Source organism: Macrobrachium rosenbergii, chromosome 9 (assembly GCF_040412425.1).
Source record: "Macrobrachium rosenbergii isolate ZJJX-2024 chromosome 9, ASM4041242v1, whole genome shotgun sequence".
NCBI lineage: Eukaryota > Metazoa > Arthropoda > Malacostraca > Decapoda > Palaemonidae > Macrobrachium > Macrobrachium rosenbergii.
Genome location: NC_089749.1, coordinates 54873525 through 54896045, shown reverse-complemented (window position 1 = coordinate 54896045; position 22521 = coordinate 54873525). Strand labels below are relative to the sequence as shown.

The window sequence follows — 22521 nt, the reverse complement described above, 5'->3', positions numbered from 1 at the left end:
TGGTATCGACAAACAGAGAGAAATTAGACCTTTCCCTTATCGCTGACCTTTCGAAATTTATTTATATAACTGCACCATTTCAACGTCGCTTGATATTACTAAAATATACCACCCACCACGTAATACAAGATGCGCAACTGATTTTATCATTTTTGCCTTGTCTTCTACTGGGTTCAATACCACAGTTTTCTATAAATTTTATTTCTATGTGACCACAAACTGGAATGATCTTCCGATTCTTGTAGTTGAATCGCTGGAACTACAAAAGTTTAAATTTGGTGCAAATCCATTTTTGGTGAGCAGGCTTACTTTAGTCCCAATTCAGTTTAATTCATTATTTTTCATTTATTTTATTAATATAATTGGTTTTACTTTGTTTTTTCTCTTTCATAGTTTGCTCTTCCATTTTGTTTTTCCAACTAGGGTTGAACCTAGGCTTGTAATAATAATAATAATAATAATAATAATAATAATAATAATAATAATAATAATAATAATAAAAATAATAAAGAAAATGCCCAACTGGAAAGCCCCAGGTCCCGATGAAGTCCATGGATACTGGCTCAAAAACTTCAAGTCCCTACACCCACGAATAGCAGAACAACTCCAGCATTGTATCACAAACCACCATGCGTCCAAATGGATGACCAAAGGAGAACATCCATAGTGCAGAAAGACAAGAACAAGGGAAATATAGCAAGTAACTACAGGCCTATCATGTGCCTACCAATGATGTGGAAGTTACTAACAGGTATCATCAGTGAAAGGCTATACAACTACCTAGAAGATACAGACACCATCCCCCACCAACAGAAAGGCTGCAGGAGGAAGTGTAGGGGCACAAAAGACCAGCTTCTAATAGACAAAATGGTAATGAAGAATAGTAAGTGAAGGAGAACCAACCTAAGCATGGCATGGATTGAATACAATAAAGCCCTCGACATGATACCACACACGTGGCTAATAGAATGCCTGAAAATATATGGGGCAGAGAAAACACCATCAGCCTCCTTAAAAATACAATATGGAACTGGAATACAGTATTACATGCTCTGGGATAAGACTAGCAGAGTTTGAAATGAGGAGAGGGATCTTTCAAGGTGACTCACTGTCCCCACTACTCTTCGTAGTAGCTGTGATTCCCATGGCAAAAGTACTGCAGAAGATGGATGCTGGTTACCAACTCAAAAAAGGAGGCAACAGAATTAACCATCTGATGTTCATGGACGACATCAAGCCGTATGGTAAGAGCATCAAGGAAACAGACACCCTAATCCAGACTGTAAGGATTGTATCTGGGGACATCAGGATGGAGTTTGGAGTAGAAAAATGCGCCTTGGTCAACATATGAAAAGGCAAAGTAACAAGGACTGAAGGGATAAAGCTACCAGATGGGAATAGTATCAAACACATAGATGAGACAAGATACAAATACCTGGGAATAATAGAAGGAGAGGATATGAAACAATAAGAGATGAATGACATGATCAGGAAAGAATATATGCAGAGACTTAAGGCGATACTCAAGTCAAAACTCAACGCCGGAAACATGACAAAAGCCATAAACACAGGGCAGTACCAGTAATCAGATACACCGCAGGGGTAGTGGAGTGGACGAAGACTGAACTCCGCAGCATAGACCAGAAAACTAGAAAGCACATGACAATTCACAAAGCACTACACCCAAGGGCAAATACAGACAGACTATAAACAACACGAAAGGAAGTGGGGAGAGGGATACTAAGCATAGAGGACTGCGTCAACATCGAGAGTAGAGCACTGGGCCAGTATCTGAAAACCAGTGAAGACGAGTGGCTAAGGAGTGCATGGGAAGGACTGATAAAAGTAGACGAAGACCCAGAAATATACAGAGACAGGAGAATAAAACAGAACAGAGGAATGGCACAACAAACCAATGCACGGACAGTACACGAGACAGACAAAAGAACTGGCCAGCGATGAAACATGGCCAAGGCTATAGAGGGGAAAACTCAAGAAGGAAACAGAAGGAATGCTAACAGCGGCACAAGATCAGCCCTATGTAAAAGAACGATAGAAGGAAATAACATCTTACCCATATGCAGGAAGTGCAATATGAAAGACGAGACCATAAACCACACAGCAAGCGAATGTCCGGCGCTTGCACAGAACCGGTACAAAAAGAGGCATGATTCAGTAGCAAAAGCCCTCACTGGAGGCTGTGCAAGAAACACCAGCTAGCTTGCAGTAATAAGTGGTACAAACACCAACCTGAGGGACTGATAGAAAACGATCAGGCAAAGATCCTCTGGGACTATGGTATCAGAGCAGAAAGGATGGTATGTGCCAATAGACCAGACGTGACGTTGATTGACAAAATCAAGAAGAAAGTATCACTCATTGATGTCGCAATACCACGGGACAACAGAGTAGATCGGAAAAAAAGAGAAAAAATTGATAAGTATCAAAATCGAAATAAGAAGGATTTGGAATATGCCAGTGGAAATTGTACCCATAATCACAGGAACACTAGGCACGATCCCAAGATCCCTGAGAAGGAATCTGGAAAAACTAGATGCCGGAGTAGTTCCAGGACTCATGCAGAAGAGTGTGCTACTAGAAACAGCGCACATAGTGAGAATAGTGATGGACTCCTAAGGAGGCAGGATGCAACCCGGAACCCACACTATAAAAACCACCCAATCGAATAGGATGACTGCGATAGAAAAAAAAAAATGTTTGATAACCATCAGACTCAGTTAATCATCCATTATATTTTACATTGTATCATCCATTATATTTTACAATGTATTGAAGACTTAATATCAAATAAAGCTTATGCACTAATATGTGTGTGCGCTAGATCCCTAACAGACATCGATTATTTTAACCCAGAAAGGCAAATTACGAAAGAAAATATACGACTTTAAACCTCTCATATTTCTTCAGTATTGGTGCACATGAATTTTGTCTCAAAACTTGGATGAAGTGAGACGGCTCAGACTTCAGTTTTCACAAGGTCACTTTTATAAATCTACTTTAATAAATAAATACACCGAAGATAAAGTATATTTAGTTAACTGAAACTATGAGAAACAAAAGGGACGTAAATGTTGAGGGATAAATTATAAGCTGGTGAACAGACAACTGACGATTTAATAATTCAGTCCTTGTGTCTGCCAACTTTTGAACGAAGCCTCTGGCATCACCTATATTCCTACAAGAAGTCGCGTCGTTGTTGACTTCTGAGCAGAACTATGCAAACTTGACATTAAACAGTCTGAATTCAAAGCTTTCACAACATTCTTTAAAAAGATGTTAAAATTCCTCGTTGGCTTTCATCAACTACACTCTTGCTCTCCCGTAAAAAAATAATCACACATTTTCAGCCGACTGAGAGAAGGGTTGCGCAGGTTCTTGTAAATTTTCACAACACAGCCATACATAGGTTATGTGCGGAAAAGACGAAAAAATGTTATTTTTCATTTCTATATCACAGGTTAACAGAGGACAGCGCTTTTATGGAGAAAGCATTGCGTGTAAACTCACAGCCTAATGGTAAAAGCCTAAGATACAATTTTTCAATAGCCTCAGAGCCACCCCTATTCTATTTTCCATCAATCTTCGCCCTGTGCGCTGTTTTATAACTCTCTTTTCTTCATGACAGTCCAGGCTTACTCTTAATACTTTGTCTCTAAACTAGTCAAAACTACCTTCCCATTACATTTTTTCTTCAAACAAGTAAAGGCTAAGTACGTCTCCAGTCACTCCACCTTTCAACAGTCAATTCAGTAGCTTATTCTCCCAGCTTATATTCTTTCCGAACAATGTACTCCCATCGATCACTCTCACTGATCCCAGGTACACCACCCCTACCAAGTATGATATCTCGAAGCTCCACACTGCACAACCACCCTTCTTCCTTCTCCTCACCTAGCCAGGAGTGTTGCATACTTTACTTATAACTTCGCAACTTCTCTCTTTCCTTTTACGGATTTTATACCAGAGGTATCTCTCTCTCTCTCTCTCTCTCCCTCTCTCTCTCTCTCTCTCTTCCTTTTACGAGTTTTTCAAAAAACAAGTCTAAATAGAGGACTAGGACTATATATATATATATATATATATATATATATATATATATATATATATATATATATATATATATATATATATATATATATTTTTATACATATACAGTATGTGTGTTTATATATATATATATATTTATATAGGACAACCGATGTTTCAATGAAAAATAATCACAGGGACAAATGTTTATAATGAAAAATAATCACCGGTTTCATCTGTTTAAGACTTATTTTTTGAAAAACTCGGATACATAATAAAAGAAACTTGCACTGTATATGAAAAGGCGAAAGCACATTCCACGCGAATAGTCGTCATTTTTGAAGGACACCTGGTCTAGATTATTTCTTGGTGAAAATAACAGGCATATTTTATTGTCATTACCAAAGCTGATTACTATCCTGAGATCTGTGCATCACATAAGTAATTTCAAATAAATGTACATAAATATTTTTTAAATAAATGGACCAATGTCATACATTTGTACATTTCATATTCTTATGAAAACTCTATAAAACTAAATAGTTATATTTCATTAAAAAACCTACATAGTTTTTATTTCTAACTTGAACAAAAATTGTAACGTTATTTGTGCATCCTTTAAAATAAAACGCATTCTCTGTCAGGAAATTACCACCGCCCTATTGTCAACGTTTTTTTTTATTTTATTAAACCACCCATATGCTCCCGTACTACGCTTTCATGTTAACATACATAATGTCAGTTTCCTTTGCTATTTACAGGAAAATCTGGAAAATGTCTAAATATACGCAACGGTTTTATTATACCACCCGGAATCTCAAGTGTAAATGCTCTTTCATAATAAATTATATAGTATTATCTACTACCTTGTGCCAAAAATTATGAAAACGTTTAAACAGACAAAACCAATCAGGACCAGTCTGTTAAATTTTCCCTGGTATTTCTAACTATATATATTTCAATATACATATATAATATATATATATATATATATATATATATATATATATATATATAATATATATATATATATATATAGCGTATGTGTGTGTATATATAAGAGATGTAATTACTCTGATGCGTGAATTATATATCCCTCACTTGTGGCCGACATGGAAAATTAAGACTCAGGTGATTTTCGTTGTGCTGGTTCGACCTACGGGACGGTGGACTTATTATCATTTAAATTCCTTCGGTAACTATGAAAATATATTATCAGGCATATATATAAATACGTTTAGCTTTCTGATATATATATATATATATATAATATATATATATATATTTTATATATACATATATATATATATATATATAATATATATATATATATATGTATGTATGTACTCTGATGCGTGATTTATATCCTCACTACCACAAGGAACATTAAGACTAGGTGTTTATATGTACTGTTATATATATATATTTAGAATTATACCACTATGTATCAGTAATATATATATATATATATATATATATATATATATATATATGTATATATATAATATATATATATATATATATATATATATACATATATATATATATTTATATATATGCATGTATATACATATATATATATATATATATATATATATATATTATTTATATATATATATATATTTTACCTCCTTGTGGTGGATAAGGCGGAGGAGGAAGAGAACCTTACATAGACTAAACTATAGATCTACTGATCTGGGTTTGAGATAAGGTCTGTTGGTAGCAATGCATATAGAGAATATTTTCCAGATGGAGCAAGTGAATGTGTCACGACCATTATGGAATGGAGTTGAATTAAGGTGCAGATGAAGTTTTCGGATGAAGCAGTCTTTCAGGGCAATTTGGACTCTTTGCCGTAAAAGACATTTTGAACAATTCCTTGACCTTTACCTATTTCTGCTGGTAGGCGATAAATATACAAGCACTTTTAATGTTACTATCTTGGTTCTTACTCCCATCTTAAAGCGAAGCTAATTATTGTAATCTTTACCCTAATGAAAGATCACCCGTTGAATATCTATCTCCGCTAAAACTGAAGACGTGGAAACTACTCCTATTAATAAAAACAGTACTAAGTGAAGTTACAGCCTTTAAATTTCGCCTTTGGCGAAGCTTAATTCTCTGTACTGCAACTTTCAACAAAAATGCCTAATTATTTTAACCTTTGCATCAAATATATTTTGTCTCTTAACCATTCGTAAAACTCCGTCTTCAATTAACTTGTCAGCTCTGTTTTTGATAAAATCTATGAACACTGGGCAGATTATAAAAGCAAAAATAATCAAATTTCTTTATGCATCATAACTTGATTTCCATCATACCTTACTTCTCCTAGTTCTAGATCTTTTATAATCCTCATTCTTATAAAAACTGGCTCCTTTGAAATCCGAATTCTTTGTAGGTCTTGCTTTTACAGCTTACTTTGAAATCTTCGTTTTGCGAATCACTTTTCAACCTTTTCCAGTAAAGTTCCTTTAGAAAAAAACCGAACTTTGTGGGGGAAATTTGTGGAAGAGACTTCGACAGTAGACCCATCAGGCCCGGGGGAAAGCGTGATCAATCAAAGGGATAAGAATTAGCTGTTATGGTGAATCCCGTAGTAAATTTACCACCAATGTCTTGCCAAATTTTGCTTTAAGAAACCAAGATTTCCAAATCAGGATAACGAATATTAGGGAATCTTGCTTTATACGACGATGTATTGCTGTAAAATCATATTGCTCAGACTCTTTAGCCAAACAATATTAAAGAACTACTACCTTGATGGTGTTTCCAGTAATGGTGTTGAGCACATGCTAGAATAATCAGCAGCGCAAATACCTAATGAGTGAGACCATACAGCAAGACGGAAATGGCGCCTAATTATACTTTTTAAAATGAAGGCGAGAGAAAATAATCAGAAAAAATTACAGGACTGAAATCGGTAACGTGCGAAAACTAATCATGTATTGCTATGGGCATACACAGGCTCGATAGTGGCATCCATAAACACTGACAACTGCTCAAATGCCGTTTCATTAGTTAACATTTTAATAACGTCACAAATAACCGTTACATTATCAATGCTTTCCACGATTTTTAAGCCAGGTTAGAAGGGTCATATTGAAGTGAATTTACGCGGAGAATATGCTGATGACTGGTTTAAAATAAGCAGTGATTTTTACTGCAATGCATAATACCTGATGACATCGCAATTTGCAGAAAAGCTGACGAGAGGTAATCTGGTATTTCTAAGGAGCAAGGTGACGAGATGCTCTCGTGATGCCGCCGGCCTTGAAAAATTTTTGATAGTTGTATAGATCGACAAAAAATAAAAAAAGTTTATTATCTTAATCAAGCAATCAAGTAGTATCACGAAAACAAGTAGTGCTTCAGCGACTAACTGAACTTTAGTCTGTAATATCTACATCTTTAGTTTTCACAAGGACACATTTCTTTCAAATTTTACTAGTAAGGCACTGTCATCATTCTTCTAGCTCTCAGAGCCACGGGTATTTTTCTTTATTAATCATTAATGATTTTTTAAAAAATTCCTTAAAAAAAAACCATCTGTACTTACAGCTAGAAAGTAAAAGGTCCGATGGAATTTTTACCACGGACCGTCCTCACCTTCCGGCCCCTCATAACCCCTGAGAGAGGCTTCGCCAAACCTATGAATATCCTTTCTTTAAAAAACCGTAAAAGAACTTCTGCCCAAAAGGGCCCCAGGCAGATTGTTGATGGAGGGGGGTTCAAAATACCTTCCCTCTGGGGTCCTTGAAAAGACGCTGCCGAGAGATCTAGAAGAGGCACAGTCATTTTCCTGCTGAAGAAATCTAATGCGCATGCGTGACCGTAGCCATATTCCCGTGCTTTTTGTGTGTTTTACCAGACAGAACAGCAAATATATTGCATTACACGCATCCGCGAAGAGCCACAAACATACGCGTTTGCGCTCTGCTTAATCACATCTAAAATACCGATAAAAATTTTATGAACTAATCTCCAAATATTGGAACTATCACAGTCACATAAGTTATGAAAGCAACTCCCAAATCGGTACACAGGTTTAATTGTTTCTAATTGCTTCCGCACCGAAAAATGTCTTGGTAATTAAAAGAATATTGACTTTGGAGATGCAAGCGGTTGCTGGGACTGAGTGGTGCAGCGCTCGACTCATGTTTGTTGTGTCCATCCAGTGCTCAGAACACGACCTAGCATGGGACTAGCAACCTCATCCCTGGCTGAAATATCAGAAGGCTGTAACCTTCTGGCACCAACCCCTCCAAATGAGGAAAGGCTTACAAAAATGAAAGATTAAGCGACTCAAAGTCAAACGATAAAAAGTAAATGCAGCTACGGGCAAAGGGAACGCTGCAAACACCTTTTAGTAGTACGTACAGTGCACCACGAGAGGTGCACTGATGAATGCTATAAGTTGTTTTACTTAGAGAAAGCCTCAATGGTTTTGCTATAGTTATCCCGTGGAACCCACCAAATCACATAGAACAGCCGATATGGAATAATAAAAGGCATAAATATTACCTGCTTGCCCGTCCATGGACCAGTCTGTGATCAAAACGAATAAAGTACCTGGGTATAACGTCATCCGAGGAAGAGAACATTATTACTTATTATAAATTCCAAATACAGAAATCTTCGAAATTATAACGCAAGCCCTGACACATAAAGGGACGAATTCAAAGCTCTTACAATACTGTCAAATAAAACATACTTACATATGGAGAAACTGTGATCGCTCACTATGTCTACACATACTCTCACTATCTTGGCTTGGGAATGAATGAGTAAATAAATAAATACATAAGTAAATTCACATTACACACATACATATATATGTATGTATATATACATATATATGTGTGGGTGTATAAGTGTTTACATACAGTATATATCAACTTGTCCACTCCGTTCTAGGGCATGAAGTACACGCAAATGCTGATAAGCCATGTTTTTATGACAGTGAAGTAGAAAGGAAGAAAGGAAAGACTTCTTTATCGGAGGAGTCAGAAAAGAATATACAATCACACGAGACGAGCAATCACATTTATAAGGTTTGTTGATGCAACCAAACGAGCGAGTTAGCCAAGAAATTTAAACTGATTTCTCTCTGTACATTTAAATATTTTCAGAGCGTTTATCAGAAAGTAGCAATGAGTTGGTTACATAAGGTCTTGTTCATACAGGATAACATATGACAATAAGCTCTTGGTCCTTAATTCAGCTAAACACTCACGTTTTAGCTCTAATCAGTCAAAATCGAAATACACTGAAATCTGTATTCTAGAGACTACTTCTCTCTTTTATTCTCCAGCAATTTACATTATAAACCACGTTCTTACACCTTTTTTTAACTTCTTTATTCAAGGCACACAGTGGCCGACCATAAAGGGTATACCCTTTGGACAACGTATCAAATTCTAATTAAACGCCAGTTAAAACCTCACAATAGGTATATAATCTTACAAATTAACATACTTGTAGGTTTAACAGCTTCGTTGGTACCTACTAAATTTGTCAGGTCTATAGCAAGTTTTTAAGCCCTGAGTTCTTTGGTAAGGTTACTTGTCCTATGCTAGGCCACCACAGATGATCAGCTAAGCCCATCTGTCTGGCGTTTTCTTTTCTGGTGGTTACCCATCCAAGTAATGACCTAAAACAACCCAGTTGAATTTCACTGAGAGGTCAGCGATGTGGCAGAGCTTGCTACAGATTTGAAAATGGTTTGTTGCTGCATTAAGCTATGAGATCAATGCTTAGTGTCTGGCAACTTGAAATACGTTATACCCAGAAAGGCTGGGTGGGGCGATTAAGCAACATACCTTTTGGAAGGTGTGGTGTAACTCCGTGAAAGTTTACGTTATACTACTGATATTCTTATGAAAATGGAAAATGAAAATGCAACTATAGTTTGTTTTAGCGGAGCTGATGGTAAATATCTGCACTGACCATGCTGCAGCCAGTGCCTCTCAAGCTCATCGCGACTAGTGCTCATCTGCGCAGCACCCGGTTTAGGTTACATTGGTATCGCCAAATCATCGAACCGATGCATGGTTTAAGACTCACAAACAATAAATAATTAAGCTGCATTTCCATTCTACTGTTTCTCAGTTAAGGCAATTCTCTCTTTCACACCAGAGAACCAGTAACTACGAATGTCTTCATCATCTAACTTATTTCAAAGGCCAACACTCCTGTTCCTATTACAAACGGAAAAACAACCAAGGTCTTACAACAGCTGGGGTTACTTAAAAGCCATTCTCCAAAAGCTAAAATATAAAGTTTATTCTTAAAGTGGTTAATGGCTAATTAATGCAACAACAAAATCAGTTTACACTCCTTGTAGCTCTATATCAATTGTCAAGACAGGGAAAAACTACACTGTGATACAGCCCTAGGCCAGTAATAGAGAAAACAGAAAATGCATGGAACATCTGGCGTAATGTTTCCCTTCACAGCTTTGGGAATCTTCAAATCTGGTCGATGCCGAGGTCACTAAACCTTGCACATTTAATTTTCGGTAAAAAAAAAAGCTTTATATTCGTACCAAAACTTACATTCTCAGGGAACTTTATGACTTAAGGTCCTACGATAATTCTACATTCTATTGTTGCAAGGTTTTAATTAGCCTTAGCCACACAATATACTATTCCACTCCTTCAAATGGAAATAAATAACATTAACTAACAAAAGCGCAAACAGCTCAAGCATCTTAAAAGAAGAGATATATGTTATTGCAAAGTGGGAATGATGGAAGGAGCAATGAAGAAAGAAGATTCCAAATATTATTAAAAGGTTCCCTTCACAAGGGCATAACATAGTCCCTTGTTGTATCTCCATATGAGACTCGTTTCGCAGTAGCTGATTCGAGCTTGGAATTTCGAGCCTTAAAGAGAAAGCCTTGAAATTATAAGCACCACGACAATATACAATACTGAAGATAAGAGCACCAATATCTCGCCTCTCGTCCCCAGCTATGTCAATCACACACCACCAAACTCATCTTATCGTCGGCTTTGTAATATTACAACCGTGGCTCCTAGATAATCGATTTCATTTTCATTTCTAAATAGGGTTTCCCAAAAATCAAAAATCTACGGGGAATTGAAAACAACAACTGCAAAGAAACAAGACAACAAATAACACATTTTGTCGTTATCTACTCCATTTAACATAATACATTTGTTTCTTATTGCCTTTTATGTCTAAGCATATAATATTAGCATTTCCAATCATTCACTATCGAAGGGATATCTAAGTGTGGACATTTACCCTGATTTCTTATTTTTCAAATATTTCCAGGATCTAACGCCTTTGATCCCTTCCAAATCCTTTTGTACTGCCCCAGTGTTTCAAGAATATTGACTCCATGCTTTGATTAAGCTATTAATGACAATAACAATTACAATAATCTCAAAAACCACCCAATAGGAGCTATCCATGTCTGAAATAGCCAATATAAAGGCATTATCAGTTAATATAATTAATCCGAGAATTTACTATCGACAGATAAAAGGGCATCCGTCCTATCAGGCACTTATAGATTACTTATTATTAGTATGATGTTATATAAAGATTATGGTAAGAAAACATGTTGCCAATTGCAGCCGTGATATAATTTTTCATTTATACCCAATATACATACATACATAAACAAACCACACACATATAAACGTGCATACATACATACGCACATATACAGTATATACACATCTACAGTATATGTAGCATGTAGATATGTATGTCAATAACAAACTCGACAAAAAGCAAAAGGAATATAATAAAGAGGAGGTGAATGAAAAGTAAACTACGGTTGAAAATAAAGTGGAGTCGTGGAAGGGGAGTTTAAAATGTTCAAGAAATGGGGTAAATGAAGCAGCAAGAAGTGTTTGCAAGTAGAGGTGCGTGGTGAGGATGAATACAAGGTCACTGGGGGACAGTCAAATGAGAGTTTTGTATAGAAAAAAAATTGGCAATTATTAGAAACACTGTTGTAAGGTCTAGAAGAGAATCACGACACTGAAAACAAGATTAAGTATACCTTAGTTTTACCAGACCACTGAGCTGATTAACAGCTCTCCTAGGGCTGGCCCGAAGGATTAGACTTATTTTACGTGGCTAAGAACCAATTGGTTACTTAGCAGCGGGACCTACAGCTTATTGTGGAATCCGAACCACATTATAGCGAGAAATGAATTTCTATCACCAGAAATAAATTCCTCTAACTCTTCATCAGCCGGCCGGAGACTCGAACTCGGGCCTAGCGAGTGCTAGTCCACAGCTCTACCGACTCTCCTAACGAAGAGCTTACTGAAAACAGGAGGATGAATACATTGAAACCAAGGGGAAAATGAGATAGGAAATCTAGAGGGGCTACTTAAAAATAGGAAATCAAGAGGGGGTACTTAAAATTTGGAGTGAATGTGAACGAATAAAAGTTGTATTGAACCAATAAAATAAAGGTGTATTGGAGGTAAGCAAATGCAGATAAAAATTTTATGAACTAATTAATCTTGAACGATAATACAGTAAATTTATCTAAAAAGATAAGAGGCTAGTGTCAACGAACTTTTAAAGATGGTTCAATGCAGAGGACAGAATGGGGACATAAATGAAAAGGGTCGACATAAACAAGAGAATGTTTTCATAAGTGATAGTAGAGTATGCAAAGGTAAATAAAAAGTAGAAGACTGGAATGGGGAAAGAAACTGATAGGGTTACAAGCAGGGTTGTGTTAGTGTTGTTAAGTTACTGACCAAGTATGTATAATGTGTGTTTAGATGAGGGAATGGATGAGAGAAAAATTTATACTTTACATGAGGAAATGTGATAAAAGATACTGTAGAAATATTCTGGCATGGCAACTTAAAATACCTTGGAAAGCATAATGGTTTTGACTGAAAGCCGGAGAAGAAAGAGAAGGATGAATAAGGGAAGAGCAGTATGGGGTTATGCAAGGCAGCAGGTGCGTGGATCATGGGTTTGTTGTGTATATGAATATAGAGGACGCTCAAAGACATGAAACGTCTTGGCGCCGAAGAAGTACAGTGTAGGAAGTAACCAATTAAGATCTCGCGTAGAGTTTGAGCCTTGCTTCGTGCCGGCACTTCTTTCCGTGAGGCCTTGTTGACAGGCAATCGACAAGTCTCAAGATAAGCAAATGTATCCAAACACGTGACTCAGAAAGACGATGTCGGAGCTTTCCTCGAGTGTTACTTAACATTAAACCATTGAAATATTCATGGTATCCGGTTTACCTTTTCACTACATTGGCAAAAAGTATGATGTCTCCCTTTTCTCAGTTTTTATCTGAGGAAAACGTGAAAATTTTAATACGTGCTGTTGCAAGTACATGGCCTCGTTATGAAAAATCAATACAGAGATATCAAAAAGAGAAAAACAAAATAGCAAGGACAGAAATCTTACGAAAATAAAAAATATATATATGATCTTGAAAACAGCCTTACGAACGGGGCAGTTTTACCCCTTCACAGGTAGCTGTACGTATTAAGTTAAGTGCAACTGGCATAAATCCAGATAAACGGTAGGACATAGAACAATGTTGCTACTGTGAAACCAAGAAATGGATTAAAAATTCATACAGTACAACAACAAAGATTATTTAAAAAAATAAAAATAGTACACTACCAAGTACGGATGAAAGAGCCTACAAGATTCATCTCATGTATGGAAAACTTTAGAAAAAACTCATCCAAATTCAGCCTACTGGAACTAACTGGTACCTTTCTGCAAATTCTCCTCTTTTATAGGGTGTACTTTATGGTAATGGAGTTTTCGTGCAAAACAAAGTTGAAGTTTCATTTATCTTAAAGTCTAATACAGTTACACTGTTCATGTCTACGTCCACAAAGAGTAAAAATAATTTTTCTCTGTATTTCATTGTAACGAATTATCATGTAGCAGGTGCAGTACTCTCACATACTGGGGTGATTTTGTGCATAACAGGAAAATTAAATTACAAGTACTGTACAAATGGGATAGCTGTAATAAAGAACCCACTTTTTAGCTCTGAAACTCGCTTTCAAGTCCTTTGCCTTCCTGCAATTGTTTTCCTATAAAACAAAACGAAATGCAACGCTTGTGCCTGAAGACTTCAATGGCTCAGAATTACCCTTTCATTACTCAAACGGCGGCGCAGAAAGGTCCATTCATCTTTCTCCTCTAAATTCTAAGGACTTAAAACCAACGGAAAATTCCGTTACTCCACATTCCTCGCACTGGATGTATTTATATCATTTGAAAATTTCTGGCCGGAGTAGTGATTAATGGCTAATGGTGGCAGCCGCTTCCTTTCGCATTCATGAAAACTTGGCTAACAGAATGTCATAAATATACTTGTTGGAAATTTATGCCCCATTTTTTGGAACTCCGAGTACGAAGATGGAGGTTTATCACGCACGCACAGAGAGAGAGAGAGAGAGAGAGAGAGAGAGAGAGAGAGAGAGAGAGAGAGAAATGTATAGATCTGGTTTGCTTGTGGAAACAATAGCCGTTTTCATTTATAACCAGTTCTCGTTTTGATTGCTTCCAGGACGGAGCCACTAGTGACCACTTTCAGAGTTTCTAGACACGATGTTCTGTGAATAAAATGTCTGACTTCATGTAAACTAACTTTACTTCAATACTCCCGTGTTCCTGAAATTTTACGCAAGCTGTTACTCCTGCACAATAGCTTGAGAACTGACGAGAAATAAGCTTGTAATTTCCCAGTGATTTACAATCACCATGAACCGAACCTGAATCTTAACTGGGGCACACTGGTCTGGTTTATCTGCGCTGTAGTAATTACTATTATATTTTTAAAAATAAAATGCAAATCGTGATGAGAAGTTCACGCATTTCCGAAGAACTTGGAAGCTTTATTCTTCATCCTACAACCTAATTATTATTAACTGTCCGCATACACGCATTCAGTCACGTTAAAGAAATACTTCATTATATTCTTAACTACATTACTTAGGCTGTAATGAAACCGCTCAAATGTATTAGTTTCAGTTTCTAAAATTATTATACTCTATAAATATTTATATTTCTAAGTGGAATAACTCTTTTATTATCAACACTGTTCATGAACTTACTTAGGCGTACCTTGTTCATGCTCGATTCCGATTTATTAAGGATAGATTTTGCTGTCTTGCATGACCAGGTTGAGTGCCGGCCAGGGTGTTCCGCGGCATTCAGTGCCGCAGAAATCGATTAAGTGGTCGTTCTGGCAATGAAAATTTGCCCTTGTGATTACTAGATTAGATGAGTTGACTTCTACCGGACCTTCGAGGGCAATTACGCAGTTCTGACTGTCCCTTTGACAACTTGATACATTATTTTCTCAGACCTCCTTGTTTAAAGAAGTTGGGATGTTATTGTGGCTATTACATATACTACTGTACATCTTGTAATATACTTCACTGATGTGTATCATTAAGAACTACCTAGCATTGCAACTAAAGTTGTTTCAGTGTTATTTACTGTACATCGACTATCTATCATTTAACAAACCAGACTACTTGCGACACGACAGCAAAAAACAAGGACATTTAATCTGAAAAATTTCACAAAAAAAGGGGGTTTAAAAGATCCGCTCTATACCCTGAAATGCGAATAACCTGATACAACTCTCTAGTTTTAGTGGAACTGATGCATCAATTAACGATGTAATGTTCATTCTGGCGTTGTGAGGTTCAATTCAATTTTCATCTCTTTGTTGTCATGAATTTACCAAGGAAGATTTAACTTTGCATAATTGGTCGTTGTAGGGCGTATTAACGGTTCTGAAAAGGTCACTAAGCTCATGTTGTATTTCATAGGTAACATGAAAAACACATTTATAGTACGGCTCCTCAAAATTTACAATAAAATAGGCAATTTTATGACACAAAAAATATCAAATTTCGTTTATAAGCAACTAACAAGACAAAATAAAATAAATCGCATGGGAAAGACCATAAGAAAATACAAAAAATATCACGAAAATAAGTTCCAGACTGGAGGTTTAAACAGTAACCAAGTCAAACAAAAAGACGTACTTCCATTGAACGTCTACTTGAAGCTAATCTTATTAGATATGGAATGCTGTGATCCTCTATTAAATTTTACCTCCTCTGCAATATACTTATTCGCGCAAGAGTGTGTGTGCATGATCAATATTAGTTACTTAGTCAATATTATTACTAGTTAGCAAAGAGTATCGATTATTTAGTACTGCTTTATCTACCAACATATTTGTATGCTTTTTAATGGATGCCAATACGAATCAACTCTAATTTCGTAAGGTATCATTTACTGATTGTTGAAGAGAGAGAAAGAGTACTAAAATTACTCATATCAAATAAAGATAATCGTTCAGTACTAGATAAAATAGTTATTCAAAGACTGAAATTATTCTCAATACAATTAAAACAAATCATAGCTCTAATCTTCCATTACACTTTTGATCAGGTGTTTATGTATATAATTACATTTTTGTCAGATGTGTGTGTGTGTATATCCATGTATATATTTTTTAACCACATACCATTTTTTTTACCTAGAATGGTTGCTACAGAGGTTATTAAGCTTCCACTTCTCAAAAAGTCTTTTTAGGTGAAGTGGCTAACAAATGCACTTTTCTAATCTGGCTGCGACTTGCCAGAATCGATTAACCACGAATTACATAATTCACTTCTTAGGTCAACAAGGGCAAAATGTAGTAAGCAGTTTTATCTAGATTGTGGCGTTGGTTTCCAATGTACCATGTTCCAAGGCACGTAACACCTTAGGGGAGGAAATGCCAATGGCAGGTCAGTCCATTTACTGAGTAATAAACGGTACAAACTGGACAAAGTTGCCGGAATAAGTGGGCCAAGGGTTTGGGGTATACATATTATGTACCTCGGGGCAAAGGAGCAACTGTAAAGGGTTGTGGCCACCTTTGTGGGAGGAAATTCCCCTCAGCTGACATATGGTAAACTCCTGAGGCCCATGAAATACGCGTTTTATCACTTCCATCGGATCCGGGGAAAGAAAAGAAGAGCATTCTCTCTACCCTGCGTATGGTGTAAAAGTCAACAAATGTACTGATATTACAAAAGTCCAAAGAATGTGTGTGAGAGAGAGAGAGAGAGAGAGAGAGAGAGAGAGAGAGAGAGAGAGAGAGAGAGAGAGAATTATTTTACCATTTCATCGAACAACTGCATAAAATAAGGCTGCTTCTCGTACAGGTGAATATTCCATTGGGCTCAACAAATGACACCTTAACCATAGGCTTATTTCCCGAGTAACTGTACACCACGACATCTGGAGAGTGAAAAATAAGATAGGACTCTCAAGTGAGTTCCAAGTTTCTTGGCACCACAGAAGCTAAAAAGATTTCTGAAGAAGCAACGGCGTACGGGTTATGTTTCTGTCATGCGACTTTCATAACGTTGTAAAACGGATGACAAGTCAAATTAAATCAGCCAACAAGATAACACAATCCAAAAGATATACGCGTCTGGAGTGCCTCACAAGATACAGCAAAGATAGCGGTTATCACTTCATTCAGGCCGATGCTGGGAGTGAACTTTGTCTCAGAGTGAAAAAAAAGACTGAAAAATTAATTCTATTTGCTTCTTCAAATGCCCAGTAATCTTACACAGAGTAATCCTAGTTAGTTCTTCAGACAAAAGAGAAAAATACCTTGAAACATCCTGAAGTAATTAAGACGTCCTTATCGCCCCTTCAAAAAGTTTTTGAAGCATTTTATAAGATGAACTCCTTCTCGACATTATTATCAATATTATCATGATCTACAGTATAACAACTTAATTAACAAAACATTAAGTACTCGTTGATAACATGACGGTATACTGCCATAATTTTTCGTTGGTTAACTACTATATACCATATTACATGTATTGTTATTTATAGTTGAATAACACCACTCGTCCCAGAGTTAAATATTCACACTGATAAAACGAAGTTTCTTACACCATCAATAAAATCAACATATATATTGTAGATAATAAAAAAAGTAAATAAAACTTTTACTTAAAAGTGGGATCATAAAACTTAACTCTTCAAGTGGCAATTAGTCTCTTTCAAGGGTGCTTCCATTTCCCCCTATTTATTAAGTTTTTCATTAAGAACGTAAATATCTAGAGTGGTCAAGATTCTATATACAGTATCCCTTATTATGTATCAGGCTTCAAGATCTTCATTTTTACCCAAGCCTTTTATACATCACCAAGCCTCCACATATAATTATTTTTTGACGTTCGTTATAGCAATATATCATGAAAACAGAGAAATAAATAAAAACAAAACAGGAAAGTCTTTGGCCCAGGTTCATATTTTTGGAAATGATGTATTGCAGCCGGATTTGTAATAATTACTGCCCGAGTGCCGTTATGGGTTTTGACGTAAATTGAACCCTCTCTAGTCTCCTCCATCTACGTAATTTCTTTTGAACGCCCATCCGCGCTAAGTTTCCATCTATATCCCCCGTTTACATAATTCCCTGGTACTTCCATACCTACTGCTTTACTAACGAAGTATTTCCCCATCCCTCTCATCACATGTCCAAACCATCTCAGTTTGTTTCCTAGCTGCTGGAGGCCAAAACTCTCCGTTACTTCTGCAAGAGTAGTTCTGTGCAATGCCATCTGCCCTTGGCTCTTTATTCATTAATCTGGGTCTTATCCCCTCGCTCTCCACCTTCTTAGTTTTGTATCCCTACAACCTGTACCTATTACTAAAAAAAAGTCCACCAGGCCATCCCCTGAAAGCCTATGGATATGTGACTTAGTGGTCTCGTTAAATCAATTAAGGTGCGGTACTTATATTCTTTTAACATGGTTGCGAGTCTGGAAAGTAGTGTAATCCTTTAATATAAAAGCAACCGCTTTAATGTAACTGACCTGTGAATTTAGTAGCGAGTTTTAAAAGATATGATGCTCTAAATCGAGTTTCAGAGTACGAATCTGATGATATTACTCAAAAAATGAATCTAACGTTAAATTCAGAATGTTAAGAGTTCTCGTAACATTGTGAATCTAGTCCTAAAATGTCTAATGCTGCGAATCCGGTCTTAAAATGTTCTCAAATTCACTCCGAACCTCAGTTATAACGCGATACCTGCGTAATAATTGGAAAACTGATGTCATAATTTATATTTTATGGTGATTTATGATCGCCCTATTGATTTTCTAACAAAGCAGAACACTATTTTAGTTGCGTGCCAGACTAACCAGACTCAATCAGCCATAATTTCCGCGCAATACACTGGGAGCCGATATAACGTCGAACTTCCAGTTTTAAGAAGAGAAACGGCGACTTCCAGGCTAAAAGCCAATCGATTTTGGGTAGGAATGGATGGAATATAAAATTTAGGCCAAAGGCCAAGCGCTGGGACCTATAATTCAGCGCTGAAAGGGAAATGAGAGTAGAAAGGTTTGAAAGTTGTAACAGGAGGAAAACCTCGCAGGTGCACTTGAAACAATTGTTAGGAGAGGTTGGATAGCAAGATGGAAGAAAAATAAATCTGGAGGCGGTACAGTAAAAGGAATGAAAGGGGGTGCAGCTAAGGGCCGAAGGGACGCTGCCAAGAAACTTTAGTAATGCCTACAGAGCACCGCGTGAGGTGCACTGACGGCACTACCCCATGTGTGGGATTTTGAGTAAGCAAACTCAAGAGCAATCAAATCAGTTAGTGCATACAAACTGCTGAAGCACGACAGCTGCTGTCTTACGGTTAAAATCAAGTGGATTCGTGGGGAACTTTTTAAATGCAGCAATTGTCCCATCGTGATAAATGCTCGGTAACCCGGGATATGCCTGCATCAATGATTCCAAGGACCGTCTTCATTTTAGGGTCACCGACGTCTCCAAGTCAGTACCATACGTCTTACACTTAAGTATTTCTTTATTCAAATATGTCGCCTCCTAAGGCCCTATATGATAATACTTTTGACTTTTAAACAACATTCGAGGTTACCTACATGTCGGAGGCTAAGTAAAACAGCGATCGTAAATGATACAAAAATGGGTGTTATATAAAATTATAGAAAATTAATCTATATATATATGTATATATATAATAGTCAGAGAATGTGCGTATACAAATTTCAAAGTACAGTTTGTTTTCCAACAAAGTCCCCTTACAAACCAAGCGTACTGTAGAATACACAAAAAAAAAAACTAAGACAGAGGGCACATGAAGTGGACAAACTGTAACTAGGTACATGCGTTACATGGCGGAATGATTAATAACCATAAACTGAAACAAAATGGATGATTTCTTCCCTGTAAATTCTTATCTTCATCTAAATTAGCCTGACAACGCTTACTGAAATAAATGCTGTGAGGGACCCATATCTATTTAGTGCCCAAGTTCGATCTATTCTTAGAAAATGCTTCATTGATAACGGCGAGGAAAACCTCTTAAGCAAAACTCAACAAAGCTGAGAACTTTATCTAGGCGTAACAGGCAGACATTTTCCTTCAGCAGAGACTTTTGGTACACTCCTGTTACACCAATTGAATAACTTCAACAAAAGTATCTTCCTCCTTTGTTCCAGTCTGATACAAGTGTCTTCGTCTAATAAAGCCAGTCTATATTCTTTCGAAGTGTAAGTTCTTTCTTCATCTGAGTTATGAAGTTTTCTAATATTGTACTTACCCAGTCCTGTTTGAAATATAATATATATATATATATATATATATATATATATATATATATATATATATATATATATATATATTTCAACATGCTGTATATACACGGCTAAAATAACATTCATACAAACCATACAAACTTGTAATTATATTCTTTCATTACATTTCAAAAGTCCTTTAGCATCTTAGTTGGGTCAACATCCTGATTCGTAAAAAAAAAAAATCTAAGCGTTATAGAAGCTTGCAACAAGTTTGAGCGTTTAAATGTAAGCGGGACTTGGTCAAAATAAGGCTCCAAAACCAACAGCGTACAAGCCAGTAAGAAATCTGACTAAACTTCTTCCAAATTCGTAAGTTTGTCTGGTTTCACAAAATACTGCTATAACATTAAAAAAAGGAAGTGTCTGCAGGAATAATGTTACTGGAATATCCTTCCGAGTCACTACTTCACAAACAGAATTAACCTGTTCACCCATACTATGTGATTAGTAATGCTTTCGGTTATTTTGATAGTACCTAACCTAGTAAATGGATGCATTGCTTTACACCCATCTTGTGATTATCCAAACACTTCAACGTTATTAGTAACAGAGGAACTTCGAAGTAGGTATACCGAACCTGATCTATGCTAGCCGCTTCTTTTTATATAGGACAAATTAATAGTTCATTTCTTTACCTGAGCCACCTACTCTAAAGCATCAAACAATATTGCAGATATTTGTATAAACATGATTTCGGAGTATTTCAAGGGCCTGTACCCACAATAAGGGTATGCATCCTACCTGAGAACTTTCTCATTACGGGAAGTTGACGGGAGTGTTGACAGGTTACCCCGCCTCCAAAACTTTCATTCATCAGTGCATACCGTTTGAGCCGGCCGATTTTTAATCAAAACTGGGATTTGGGGCAAAACTAAATTCCACGGGTCTGTTCACTGCTCTTGATTAAACTGTTAATCTAGTCATGAAAATTCTTTAATACTGTATTTTAAAAACATATTTAGAAAAGAAAATCACATGGAGATCCCTAATATTTAACGTTGTATTTCCATGTACCAGGGATAAAAATTTGTACTGAAAGATATCAGATGCTTAAAACTGAATATGAACAACTTTTAGGAAAAATAGCAAGCAAGGAAATTATTACTGAAATCACTGTTCAAAAATATTTATCACTGAAATTTCAATGGCAGAATATCTTGAAATAGCAAGTACATTTGGGTACGAAAACTCTTACAGTCACCAGCTGCAAAAGAACAGTAGTGATATGAAGAAGTTTGGTAAAACGGACGTTTAAGCTTAAAAAAAATCAATGTAAGAAAAAACTGAAGGTTCTTGCTCGGAAGTGCGTCATTTCGAAAACAGTAAAATGTCAACTTTAAGAGAACCTCCGCAATGACACGTTTCTAAAATGGTGAAGTGGAAGAAATAAAAGAGCAGAGAAAAGCAAGTTGGGGCTTACTTGAATGACATGGGGCGGATGTCTTCGTCGCCTGTGCGTGTTCTTTTGGCAGGCACACAGGATGATGAGGAGAAGGAAGCCCAGACCGAGGAAGCCCGTGCCAGCGCCGATAATGGCGTACTTGTTAATCGTGGACCCTGTAGAGAGGCCACGGTCAGTCACGATCGCTGTTGGTTGAGATACTTATGAAATAAACACGTCAAGACACACATTTCGAGAGCAGGTGAAGACATCCTATCCTGACAACCCACGGTAGTTCTCTCTGCTTGAAGGTCAACGTCACAAATCCATATGGATCATGTCACGTTTTGTTTATGCATTTCCTAATTAATGAATACGTGAGCCTTCACATCGAGGGAAACC

The 22521-nt window shown here is 36.6% G+C and overlaps 1 protein-coding gene across 8 annotated transcripts in view; it reads right to left on the bottom strand.

The window, feature by feature from the left end:
* Positions 1–22521, bottom strand: part of LOC136841821 (uncharacterized) — a 628887-nt gene that overhangs the window by 31430 nt on the left and 574936 nt on the right. For 7 of the 8 annotated variants that reach the window (XM_067109179.1, XM_067109181.1, XM_067109182.1 and 4 more), the window contains one exon: positions 22159–22325. In XM_067109179.1, coding sequence (XP_066965280.1) covers positions 22159–22325 — 167 coding nt within the window. The remainder of the gene's footprint in view (positions 1–22158; positions 22326–22521) is intronic. The other variant, XM_067109177.1, reaches the window with a different exon arrangement.